At 36.2% G+C, this 13,531-nt stretch overlaps 1 protein-coding gene across 1 annotated transcript; it reads right to left on the bottom strand.

Moving 5' to 3' along the window:
- Positions 1-574: 574 nt before the first annotated feature.
- LOC107133861 (sterile alpha motif domain-containing protein 9-like) lies at positions 575-13,268 on the bottom strand. Its single transcript, XM_015476014.2, has 3 exons — positions 13,046-13,268; positions 8,638-8,708; positions 575-4,341 (listed from the first exon to the last, which is right to left on the bottom strand). The coding sequence occupies exon 3, from the start codon at positions 4,331-4,333 to the stop codon at positions 1,508-1,510; it is 2,826 nt and encodes a 941-aa protein (XP_015331500.1). The 5' UTR covers positions 4,334-4,341; positions 8,638-8,708; positions 13,046-13,268; the 3' UTR covers positions 575-1,507.
- Positions 13,269-13,531: the final 263 nt, after the last annotated feature.

The raw sequence follows: 13,531 nt of genomic DNA, 5'->3' as shown, positions 1-13,531 counted from the left end.
AAATTAAATATTGTTTGTATGGGTATGAAAAGTCAGGGGCTATGTCTATAAATTTGCCAATATAAAATATAGGTCTAGGATCTAAAACAATTTAAGTGGTACTGAGACCACCTTCCTGGAGGAAGATCAGGCTCTTAAACAATTTCAATGTCATAAGCAAGTGGGCCCCCAATGGAAAATCCTAGATAAAAAGATACTTTTTCTATGCTCCTGCCACTTTGCAGTGAACGCAAGAAAATGGGTGTGATGGGTATTGTGATTTTTTTCATTGATCCCATACTCTATGTATAAACAATTATTTTCAGCTTGTCCTTGCACATGAAGCAAAAGGTCTTTTTGGTCCTTCCATACATCTCCACTTTGCCACACAGAATTAATATCAGGTGTCTCTCCAAAGCATTGATCGATTTTTCCTTGCAGACGAGTCTGTTCATATTGTTTTCTTTTATTAAAGAAATATACAGTAGGGGGCTGTGGTTGTAGATCAGTGGTAGAGTGCTTTTACTTGCATGCATGAGGCACTGGGTTCAGTCCTGAGCACCACATAAAAATAAATAAAAATAAAAAAGATTGTTTTTAGTTGTCCATCTACAACTAAAAAAACATTAGAAAAAGAAATATGAAATAGGTTGCTATGTACGATTATAGGTTGATATTGCCATCTGAAATAATTTTGCAATGATTGAGCATACTTTTCCTTTGTTTAGAATCTTGATCCAGGTGTTGGTTTTCTGACCACAATAAGAGTGAAGCTAGGAAAGGAGGTTCTGAATATTGGTAAGTTGGTCCTACTTGTTGCAAGACCTCTCGAAGATGTTCCTTCAGTTTTTTTAATTGACTTCACTAGTTTGGAGGCAGGTTTAATACAAAAGAGAATGATGTTGGCCAAGATAAAGTTCTGCTTTTCCTTTAGCTGCCTTTTGACAATACATTGTTCAGAGAGAAAAGTATATTTGTTCACTATATCTTCCATGGTGCTTAGAGCATCTTCTTGACTTTTGATAAGATATTCTAGGAGCCCAGAAAACTTGTCTGCTTTTAAAGCTTCTAGGGTTCCTTGATTTCTCTCTACTTGAAAAGGCAAATGGAGCTTTGATCCAACATCTCTGCTATGTGATTCTGCTAAGGGACAAATAAATATAACTACATATTCTTGAAAGATACAGCTACCTTCTTGTAAATTTTGGCCTCTTTATTTTGATTAATGTTGTTCCTGGGTTTTAGAAAGACAAAGTAATCATCAAAAAGAAAAAAATCAAAGGACTTCTCAAAAGAAGATTGCAACAAAGTTAGATAAGAAATAAAGTTCTTGAGGAACAATTTGAATTTATCTGGATTTCCCAGAATATCACAATTTCTCGATATACAATTGACCATATACCTCTTTTAGACAGGTCATTTTTATTGTCAAAAAAGAATGAGAAGTTATACTCCATTTATGTATGATGTGTCAAAATATATTCTCTAGTGCTTTAAGAATGAGAAACAATAAAACAATAAAAAATAATTAATAAGGAATCACACTCAGAATATTCTCAAGTGCTTTACAAATGAGAAACAGTAAAACAATCGGAAATAATGCATAGGGAATCACATTCAGAATATTCATTAGGAAATATCCACGTTCTAGCTCCCTTAGAAAAGCATCCATTTTTTCAGTAGCAGAAATCATTTTTGACTTCTGACACAGTCTTTCCTTCACTTCATATTTTTGATCTTTACTTTGCTGTTGAGATTCTTTGAATGCACTGGAGGCATGTACTGTTAATTCCAGAAGATTGGTTGTACCATCAGTTACAAGAAGCCGATTTCCTCCAGATTCTTGTATCAACCAAATGATTTTATTATAGTAGACTTCTCCCAGTGTGTTTGAGATACTGGGATTGTCAGGTTCTATCTTTTTAGCTTGTTTTGCCCACTTCAGAGCATTGCTAAAATCCTTCTCTTTAAGGTAGAAATGTCTTGACAAAGCTTGGTACATGAATGCATTTGGGTTGAATCGACTGATACCTTCAAGCAATACAGCTTTAACTGCCTCATTGCCTTCATCTTTATGTAATGCTTCAATGAATGGGGAAAACCAGTTTCCTGTTTCACCTTCAGGTTCATTATGCTGTCTTGTGAGCAGCAGGGTTTGCATATCTTGGAGAAATTTGCTTCTTCCTATGGCAGCATCATAGAACATATTTTCTGTGAGCAAATCCAGCATAATTTGACTTTTATCCAAGTTATAGCTTTTGTTCAATTCTTCCAGTGAGAGAATCGCAATCAAAGGGTGAATGATGCGCACTCCACAGTATTTCCCACATTCTTCCACCTCTGTTCTTATCAGAATTGTAGAGAAGGTGCCCATTTTGTCTTCAAGTTTTTCTGTTCCCCAGTAAGCCTTCTTGTTTGAGATTCCTAAGAACTTCTCACATTGTGAGAGTGAAATGGTGGTATCAGGCACATATGAACTCAGAAGAGCCAGAAAAGAAAAGAGCTTTGCTTCCTTGGTATAAATATTCTGCCCTTTCAGAATATTCCTCACCACATTTTCTTTGTACTCTTTATTAAAATTGTTTTTCATGATCATGAAGGAATAAAACTCTTCAAAGTTTTCATGCTGTTTTTTGATTTCTTTCAACTTAAGCTCAAAAGCTCTCTGTTCTTTGGGAGACAGTTGTTGTGTTAGGGCAATACTGTCTGAGTTCCCTGAACACACTTCAGGATTTTGTGATCTCATGCAATTTAGGATGATCACTAGAGGTCTCTCATATTGAATGTGCCTTTTAGCTATAGCTGTTTCAATGGAAGCCTGCAGAATGTAGACATTCTCTTGGTCTTCAAAATCATCAACAAGGAGCAATACTGGTAAGTATTCCTGATGGCCTGCTACCCTATAGGTAATTAAATTGGTCACCTGTTCTCCAATTTCAGAAAAATCCACTCTCTTATTTTTCAGCACAGCACATCTGAATTTCTTCCTTAGATCCCACAGAAGATGCATAGCCAAGGTAGTCCCCCCACAGCCTGGATGATGATACAGATGAAGGATTTTGGTACATGTTTCTTTAGAAGAATATGCACAGTTTTGAATTGATACTTCCAGTCTTTCAAATTTATCTCTTTTGACAAAAGATGAAAAATAGTTTTTGGAAGAAAAGTAGAAGTTCCACCATGATACTTTGCCACCTCGGTAGAAGTCTTCCTCTTTGGATGCCTTGAATTCTAGTAATTTTTTTTTGTCCTTCTCCAAGAGTGTGTCTTCACATTCATTTTCACAGAGAATTTCCAGGGCAGTCATGATTTCTTCTTCTTTCTTCAGAAGGACAGTAGGNTATTTTGAACTTTGTTCCCATGCTTTGTTGTTACAGTTTTGCATTTTGATCTGGAAATAGTCCTCTCCACATTCTGCATATTGTGGAATGACATCCACTTCTATAACAAATCTGTCAGATACAGTACTGTTTGGCAGTAAAACTTCCACAAATCTGGGCTCTCGAATGCACTTCTCTGCTTGTTGGACCTGATGTGCTTCAAAATACTGATGTATCATCTTATGGAAGTGTTCAATTAGGGCTTCTTTAGTGACTTTGGTGATTTGCACACCAACAATTTTTCCATGGGGTTTGTCTTCGACTCCCAAATGAATGGTGCCATTGGTACGTGAATTCATACAAGCTGAGGCAAATCGGAAAACCTCGTTGCTAAATTTCATCTTAATATCCTCTTCTGTGGCTGTTTTTGTATTTGTGAAGGCCTTGAACTCACGTGCTGGATCGATGAGATTGCGTGATCCAGTTTCAGGCTGTAGAATGAAATGTAATTTATAACGATATGGATCACTGGATTCATCAAAAGGATATGGGATACATGTTGGTTCTAGGCATGGCTGCTTCTCCTTTAAGTCATCTGTTTCATCTTCCATGAGCTCATCTTTCAGTGACTTGGAGCCTGTAGCCACTGGACTCGTAGTGGCATTGGACACATCTGAATCGTTGTTATTCTTTTGTTTTTGTTCCAAAGTCTCTTTACTTTCCTTTTGCTTCACAGTTTGTTTTGGGGGAATATTTTTACTGCCTTTTTTCCCCTTGGATGTCTGAGTAGGATCTCGAGAGGATGTTTTCAGTAATTCCTTGAAGAGCTCTTCTATTTGGATAGCTGGTCCATGGGTTATGCCCATATCCACAAGATTCGTTTTGTTTAACCACTTCAGGATGGCACCGTTCACATCCTGGGCCACCAAGGTGTCCCTGTGCTTTTGGTCAACCTTATGGCTTTCTAACCATTGGTTTACATCTTCTTTTGTCCAGTCATCTGTATTTTCTGGAAGGTTTAGTTGCTCTGCCATTGTGATACCTATAGTTAGAGAAAGAATAATCATTTATTGTTTTACCAGTAAAACTTTGAAAGAAGTTATTATTTCATGTGTTACATAACTTAAAAATTTCCTATCACCAATTTCTTCTACATTCTCCAAGAGAAACACTATCGAATACAAATATATGCGCACTTGTTGTCTCATATGAAGGGAGCAGGCTGGGCAAAATTCTCTTTCCTTGGTTTTATTCACTAAGTATGTTGGAGATGCTGCCAGGTTGTATACATAGAGATTTTTCATCTTTATTCATGGTGATTTGTTGTAATGAGCATCTGCCTTATCATTTAGGAATATTCAATTCTGCTCTAGAAAATAAAAAAGAGACTATATGAGATGAAATATAGATGCAAGTAGTTTGTGAAAGAGGTTATGATAGATAGATGAACTAAACAGAGTATAGAATGTCAATCATAGCTACGAAGGAAGAGGAGGACCAAATAGTCATAAAATATTCATGAGATGCATATGAACATTTTTGAGGTATCATTAGGTTACTTGTTGCAACACCATTGTGACCTTTTGAGTTCTCTATTCAGGGAATATAAGTAAAATCCACAGTAGCATATTGGGCTATTCATGACCTATAGCTGGTCAAGCATACTTACTCTGAATCTTCCTGAGGAAAGCCAGTGTATGCCACGGACCAGGGCCCTTTCTATCTACTGAACCCCTTAGGGCAGATCTTAACTCTGGGCGTATTGAAGAAGGGAAGGTTTCTATACTTGAGATTGGTACAATAATACTGTCAGACTGTCATAAGTTAAGTATATATAGATAACATCTACAGCAACCAGTGAAAATGCATACAAAGTGATGCTTTCAAAGACATTGTGAATGAAAATGTAATTGTACTTCATTTTCAAGTAACCCAGAAGAAGGCAGGAAAATAATACAAAGGAAAAACAGAACAGAGAAAAACAAGTATTAACAAACAAATAAACTTAATCCCTAATGTATCAATAATTACATTCAATACAAATGACTTAATTATGGACATTTAAAGAGAAGTTGGTAACCTGAACTCAAAATATGACCCAGCTGTATCCTGTCTATGTGACTTGCAGTGGAAATATAATGATATAATAGGTGGGGTGAAGGTAAAAAAATAGAAAAAGTATATCAGTTAAAAATTTGGTGGTGAGAGCATTGGGGATTGAATCCAGGGGCACTTTACCACTGAGCTAATCTCCAGTTCTTTTTAAATTTTTTTACTTTGACACAAGTTCTTTTTAAATTGCTGAATCCTCAGCCTCCGGAGTTGCTGGAATTACAAGTGTACACCATCCTCCTAAGCCCATTCAAATATTAATGAACACATAAATAGCTATATGAATGTCAGTACAGTAGACTTCAGAGTACAGAAATTTGCCAGAGACATGAATATTATATACTGATTAAAAAGGGTCAGTCTAACTAGATGTCGTCATAGCAATCCTAAAGTACAAGCATCAGATAAAAAAGTTGCAAATTTGTGAGTCAAGTACTGATCAGATTTTTCAGTTTTCAACCAATCCACAATTACAGTTGGATACTTCAATATCTTTGTCTTAACCACTGATACAACAATTAAACAGAAGAGTGATGATATAGAAGAATTCAACAATATCATCAATCAACAGGTTCTCTATCACACCTGTAGCACACTGCAACAAGAACAACAAAATACCATTCTTTTCAAGTGCCAAGATAGACCATATCCTAAATGATGAAATAAACTTCAACAAATTATTAAAAAATTGAAACAAAAATTTAACTCTTTTCTCTCTCCAGGCACAAAATTCAACTCAGGTGGATCAAGGACTTAAGCATTAGACCAGAGACCCTGCGCCAACTAGAAGAAAATGTAGGCCCTTCTTTCCATCAAGCTCAGGAACTGCCTTCCTCAAAAAGACTCCTGAAGCACAAGAAGTAAAATCAAGAATCAACAAATGGGATGGTATCAAAATAAAAACTTCTTTAAAAAAAAAATCAATCAAGACAGTAAACCAAGAGCCTACAGAAGGGGATAGAATTGATGCCACCTTTTACTCAGAGCATTATTCTCCAGGATACTTAAAGAACTTAAAAAAAATTTAACACCAAACAAAAGAAAACACCAAACAACAACAACAACAACAACAACAACAAAAACAACAATCAATAAATGGGCAAAGGATCTGAACAGACAGTTCTCAGAAGTAATAGGTATGGTCAGCAAATATATGAAAAAATGTGCATGATCTCTAGCAATTTGAGAAATTCAAATTAAAACCACACTGAGATTTTATCTCACTCCAGTCAAAATGGGAACAATGAAAAATAAAAGTAACAATAAATGTTGTTGAGGTTATGGGGAAAATGGTACACTCATATATTGCTGGTGCGATTGCAAATTGGTTCAAACATTATGAAAAGTATGGAGATTCCTCAGAAAACTTGGAATGGAACCACTATTTGGTCCAGTTATCCCACTCCTCGACATATACAAAAAGGTCTTAAAATCAGCACACTGTAGTGATGCAGCCACATCCATGTTTATAGCAGCTCAATTCACTATGGAACCAACCTAGGTGCCCTTCAATAGATGAATGCATAAAGAAAATGTAGTGTATATACACAATGGAATGTTACTCAGCCATTTAAAAAAATGACTTTATGACACTTGCTGATAAATGGATGGACTGAGGGCTATTATGCTAAGTTAAATAAGCAAATCTCCAAAATCAGAATGTCAGAATGTTCTCTCTGATATGTGGATGCTGACACAAAACAGTGGAGATGGGAAGAATAGAAGTTCATTGGATTAGACAAAGGGAAATGAAGGGAAGGAGCAGGGACAGAAATAGGAAAGAGAGCAGAATGAATCTGACATAACTTTCCTGTGTCCGCATATGAATACCCCACAGTGAAACTCCACATCATATATATCCACAAGAATGTTATCCTAATTAGAATACGATGTACCCCAAGTTTGTGTAAATATGTCAAAATATACTCTACTGTCAGATATAACTAAAAAGAACAAATTAATAAAAAATCATTAAAACAGAAAAAAATTGAAACCAAAAAGAATGTTTGTTAGCCACAAAGAAATTGCAATAAAAATTGATAACAGAAAAGAGGAAAATCACAAAACAGAAAACCATGCTCTTCTAAACAATTCATGGGCCAAAGAGGAAGTCTCAAGTGAAATGAAGGAACACATTGCAATGCATAAAAATGAAAGTATAACACAACGAAATCGGTAAGACACAACTAAAGCAGTGTTAAAGGGAAACCTTGCAGCAATATAGACAAATATTAAAAAGATGAAAAGTCTTAAAACAATAACCTAAATTTTTCTCTCCAAAAAAATCTAGAAATAGAAGAACAAAATAAACCCAAAGCAAGCAGAAGGAAGGAAACAAGAAGGACATGAGCAAATATCAGTTAAATTTAAAACAAAAGGAGTGGAGAAATTCAAAGAAAGATCTTGTAGAGAGATATAGCAGTGGAACAGACCAGAAGTAAACCCACACAAATATGCCCCACTGATATTTGAGAAAGATGCAAAAATAATTTAATGGAGATTGGATGGTTGTTTCCACAAATGATGCTGGAGTAATTGGACATCCATATGCAAAAATTAAATTATCTCACACCTTATACCAAAATTAACTTGGAATGGACTTCTATGGAAAATGTAAAAGTAAGAAAGTTTTAGTAAAATACATAGGAGAAAATCTTCATGAACGAGGTCTAGGCAAAAGCTGCACCCCATGTGAATGACAGTGAACTCAAATGAAAAGTTAAATTAAGAAACAACAACTTGTAATGTCATATATTAGAGAGGAAAAATATATAAAACCTAGAAGCAATGAAACTGTTGCACATCCTAACTTATAAAAGCAGTTTCAATAATATTTCTACAAATCGTGATAGCCTTACGTGCTTTTATGAAAATAGAAGAATATATTGACAATAGTAAACTAAATGCCAATTTAGTAAGTTCAAAGAACAACAGAACTAATGTGAACCAGGAAAAAGGAGGGAAGACAACAAAGGGCAAAAATCTAACAAAATGGAAACCATACTTGCAACAGAGAGACAGAAAGAAGTCCAAAAGTTGTCCACAAAGAGTAATGAAGTTGACACACCTGTGGAAGGATTAAACAACAAATAAGAGAGATGTCACAAATAGGCAATAAGAGGTGCTGTAAAAATTAAAGCAGTTAGGGAATATTGCAACCAACTGTACATGAGTAAAATTGAAGACTGAGGTTAAACAGACAAATTCATCCAAAAATGTAACTTACCAAAACTGACTGGAGAAGGAATGGAAGGAGACCACTTTCCTGTGAGATCACCAAGGCTGCCGATGCTCTCACTGCAACAAAAAGAAAGGAGGTGAGGAAAGCTACTTGACTTGCCTTTGAAATGATCACGGAGATAACATATTAGATGACAAAGGCCGGATGGATTAAAATTCAGAAAGGAAAGAAGCCTAGGTAAGCTTTGGGGCATTTTCTGATTCTGAGCTGGACTTGAGGAGAAGTCATGAGCCACCAGGAGGAAGGAAACCAGTGTGACTTTTGACAGTCACAATGTGGATGTGATGGATTGGAACCTAGATGTGCTCCAAAATGTTTAACCATCACCAACATGCAAAATCAAACTTCAGGGAGATGACCCTACACACCCACCAGAATGAATACAATGAAAGGCTGACATGCTGGTGAAGAGGTGGGGTCAACGGAGCTCTCAGACATTGCCAGTAGAAACGTAAATTGTTTCAGCTACTTGGAGACACTGACAGTTTTTGTAAACTTAATTATGACTCAGCCATTCTAATGAAAAATTACTGATACAAGCAAAAACAGAGATGAATCTCACAACTGTGACCCTGAGTGAATAGAGCCTTCTTGTACAGCAGAAGTCAGAATGACTTGGTGTGGAGATTATTTTCTGAGGAGCACAGGGATGTTGATCTGTGTGTAGTTACACAGATGAATATGTAGAGAGACTTCATAGAGCCATGCCCTAAAGATTGGTTCACTTGGCATGTTATGCTTCATTTAAAAATCCAAGGATTTCTCCATAATAAATGATAAAATAAATAGATGAATAAACTAAAAAGAAGTACTTGCATAGAAAAAAGATGATAGTGTGTTATGAAAAGAATAATGATTATGACCATTATCAAAAGGGTCATACTACCAAAAGTGCTGTATAGATTTAATACAATTCCTATTAAAATCCCAATTATATTCTTCATAGAATTAGAAAAAGCAGTCATAAAATTCATTTGGAAAAAGAAGAGACTCAGAATAGTCAAAGTAATTCTTAGCAAGAAAAGTGATGCATGAGGCATTACAATACCAAATCCCCATAAATACAGTTATCTCCTACTAGACAAGGGTGTCCAAAATATACAGTAGAGAAAAGATAGCCTCTTCAACAAATGGAAAACTGGAAATCCATATGTAGCCAAATGAAATTAAACCCCTATCTCTCACCCTGCACCAAACTCAACTCAAAGTGGATCATGGACTTAGGCATTAGACCAGAAACCCTGTGCATTAGACCAGAAGTAAAAGTAGGCCCAAATCTACATCATGTCAGCTTAGGAACCAACTTCTTCCACTGGACTCCTAAAGCGCAAAAAGTAAAATCAGGAATCAACAAATGGGATGGAATTAAACTAAACAGCTTCTTCACAACAAAGGAAACAATCAATAAAGTGAAGAGAGCCTACAGAATGTGAAAACAGATTTACTATCTGCACCTCAAATACAGCATTAATCTCCAGAACATTCAAAGAATTAAAAAAACTTACACCAAACAAAACAACACAACCCAATCAATAAACAGGAAAGAAACTGAACAGACAGTTCACAGAAGTGAGTGGCCAACAAATATATGAAAAAATGTTCAACATCTCTAGTAATTAGAGAAATGCAAATTAAAACTACCCTGAGATTTCATCTCATTCTAGTCAGAATAGCAATTATTAAGAATACAAGTAAAAATAAATGTTGGTGCTGATGTGGGGAAAAGGGTACACTCATAGATTACTGGTGGGACTGAATATTGGTGTACAACCACTCTGGAGGACAATATGGAGATTCCTCAGTAAACTAGGAATGGAACCAGCATTTGAATGGTTATACCACTCCTTGGTATATACCCAAAGGCCTTGAAATCAGTATAGTATAGTGATATGGCTACCTCAATGCAGCTCAATTCACAAGATCTAAGCTATGGAACCAACCTAGGTGCCCCTCACCAGACGAATGGATAACGAAAAGGTAGTACACAAACACAATGGAATATTACTCAGCTATAAGGAAGAATGAAATAGCATTTGCTGGTAAATGGATGGAACTGGAAAATGTCATGCTAAGCACAATAAGCCAATCCCAAGAACAACAGGCTGAATGTTTTCCCTGATATGTGGATGTTAATTCACAAAAAAGTGGGGTGGTGGGAGTAGGTGGGTAGAGAAGAATAGAAGTTCATTCGATTAGACAAAGGGGAATGAAGAGAAGGGAGGGTGAATAGTAATAGGAGAGAGAGTAGAATGAATCAGACATCACTATCCTATCTGCATATATGATTACACGACTAATATAATTCTAGATCATGTACAACCAGAATGAGAAGTTATAATTCATATATGTATAATATGTCAAAATACATTCTATTATCATGTATGACTATTAAGAATAAAACAAGAATAATGATTAATTCAATTCAGGAAAGCTGAGGTCTTATATTTTTTTATAAGGTCTTATATTTTTTATAACATTTATTATTTCAGCCTCAGATTCTAGGATTAGTTTTTTGACTTCCACATCCCACCCACAGTTGATTGATGGTGTTATTTTAATTTCTGTAAACCTATATTTCAAAGTGATCTATCTCACTCTTAATAAGGTGTATGACTACTGCTCTGCTCCAGTGTTACTAGGCCTGCCCATCACCAGTGATGGACTTTGAGAAAACCCATTTTTGACACCAGGAAGTTAAATCATGCTTTTGAAAACATACCAAACTCCCAATACTTGCAGAAGTAGTACATGATGCACTGTTTTCCTGTTGTGGGACAGAAGAGGGCTGGATGCCTAAGGAATTTTCAGGAAGCAGGTTTATTGACTGCAAGGTTCAGAGGGGCTATCTCCTAAAGTTCTCTGGATCATGAGTTTAGAAATTGTACAAACTTTATCTCCTGTGGGTTGGGGGACTTGCAACTTTACGTAAAAGAAATTTTTTCTATGCGTTCTCAGAAAGTGCTTTTTTTTTTTTTTCTCAATTTGTAGATAAGTCAGAGGTTTTACACAATTTACCACAAAAACGGAGGTAACATCATCAAATCCAAGGCCAAACAGATTTTGCAAGACAGAGCAACAGAAAATAGAAAGTTCTAAGCATATTGAGCTCTTTCATATAAATTTTTGCTGGTATTCTGTTAATTAAAACAATTATGGTGAGGGTCTCTGGAGAAGCTTAATTAAGATTTTTTGGTGGGGGAGGGGATGCCACTACATCTTGATAGTTGTGCCTTTCAATAAACCACTTAAAAATTATCGAAGATGAAACTTTTGGAGAATGTTCTTGAGAGGAATGAGTTTTCCTCATATATGCCACTGTTCACAGATTTCTACCTGAAACCAAAATTTCTTTTTAAATTTTCTCTTTTGATACTGAGGATTGACTCCAGAGGTACTTAACCACTGAGCCACATCCCCAGCCCTTTTTAATTTTGATTTTGAGACAGGACCTTGATAAGTTCCTTAGGACTTCACTAAGTTGCTGAGGTTGGCCTCGAACTTGCAATCCTCTTCCTCAGGCTCCTGAGTTGCTGAGATTACAGGCATGCACCACCATACCTGGCAATTCTATATACTTTAAAAAGCCACCTGAAAATCTAGCATCCTAGCCACCAGTAAGAAACAGGAAGCACAATTTGTTTCATGGCTGAACCCACCACGTGGGTTATGAACTGTCAAGGTTAACTGTGGGGTTTGTTAGCTTTATTTAGCAATTATTAAAAATTCAATCCTCCTATACTCTTGCATTATTGCATTTGCAATAAGCAAATTACTTATTGCTTCTGGGGGGGAAATCAGACATCAACTATAATTCCTACCAGAAATATAAAGCTGCCAAAATTGTAAGGACTTCCTGTAGTAGTCTGTCTGTCTGCCTCTTATAGATAAATCTTGTGTGACACTAATATTTAAGAAACTGTAGGAATTTCTGTTTTCCTTCTTTCTTTCTTTTCTTTTTTTTTGGTACCAGGAACTGAGCTCAGGGGCATTCAACCACGGAGCCACATCCCCAGCCCTAGTCTGTATTTCATTTACAGACAGGGTCTGACTGAGTTAGGGAGTTCTGTTTTGTAAGCTGCCTATTCCTTAGACAGTGGAAAGTATATAAACTTTAAAATTTTCATTTTCTGTTCTTTTTGAAAATGCCATTATGCCTTGGGGCATTTCATTCATAAAAGTCCCCCTAGTTTTCAATTATATTGTTTATGCAATGTTATGACTCATATAAGCAGAGTCCTGTCACAGCACAAAAAGTCCAGAAGCTCTAGTCTTAGAGTATTATCATACTTTTCTTGGGGTATTTTTCAGTTTCCTAAATGCAAAGTAAAATTCTTCCTATTCAATAAATTTCTGCATACATGATAGTAACATTAATAAGGGCTATTGTACTTACCTTGATTGTCTGTCAAATTTCTTCTACTAAAAGAAGCAGAAAATCATCTAGTTTAGTGCAGGAACCATGTGACACCGTGTTTTCCTCCTCCTAGGATGTTAGAGGAGAGTGTTTTCTTCATTCCCGTTTCCGTGAAAGCTTCTGTATCCTCCGGTCTCAATCTAGCTGCAGTGGACTGAGAAACAACAGCGTGAGTGTGATTCTGGGAGGTGGGGAAAGGAAGAAAACTGGCTTGATTTCAGTTTCGTTTCCCAGAACTAGGAGGAGACTTTTTCCTCTGACCTTTCTCTCTCTTCTTTTTTTTTTTTTACACTTAACTATTGTCTTCATCCGTTTTCTGTTGCTATGACTGAATACTGCAGAAAAGAACAGAAATGAATTCCTTACAGTTTTGTAGGCTAGGAAGTCCAAGGTTGCCTCTGGTAAGAGCCTTTTTGTTGTTGGTAACTCTCTGCAGAGTCCCAAGGTGGCACAGGGACCATGGGC

This window comes from Marmota marmota, unplaced genomic scaffold, assembly GCF_001458135.2.
Source record: "Marmota marmota marmota unplaced genomic scaffold, marMar, whole genome shotgun sequence".
NCBI classification, from domain to species: domain Eukaryota; kingdom Metazoa; phylum Chordata; class Mammalia; order Rodentia; family Sciuridae; genus Marmota; species Marmota marmota.
The sequence above is the reverse complement of the archived record's forward strand: the minus strand, read 5'-3'. Positions and strand labels throughout refer to the sequence as shown.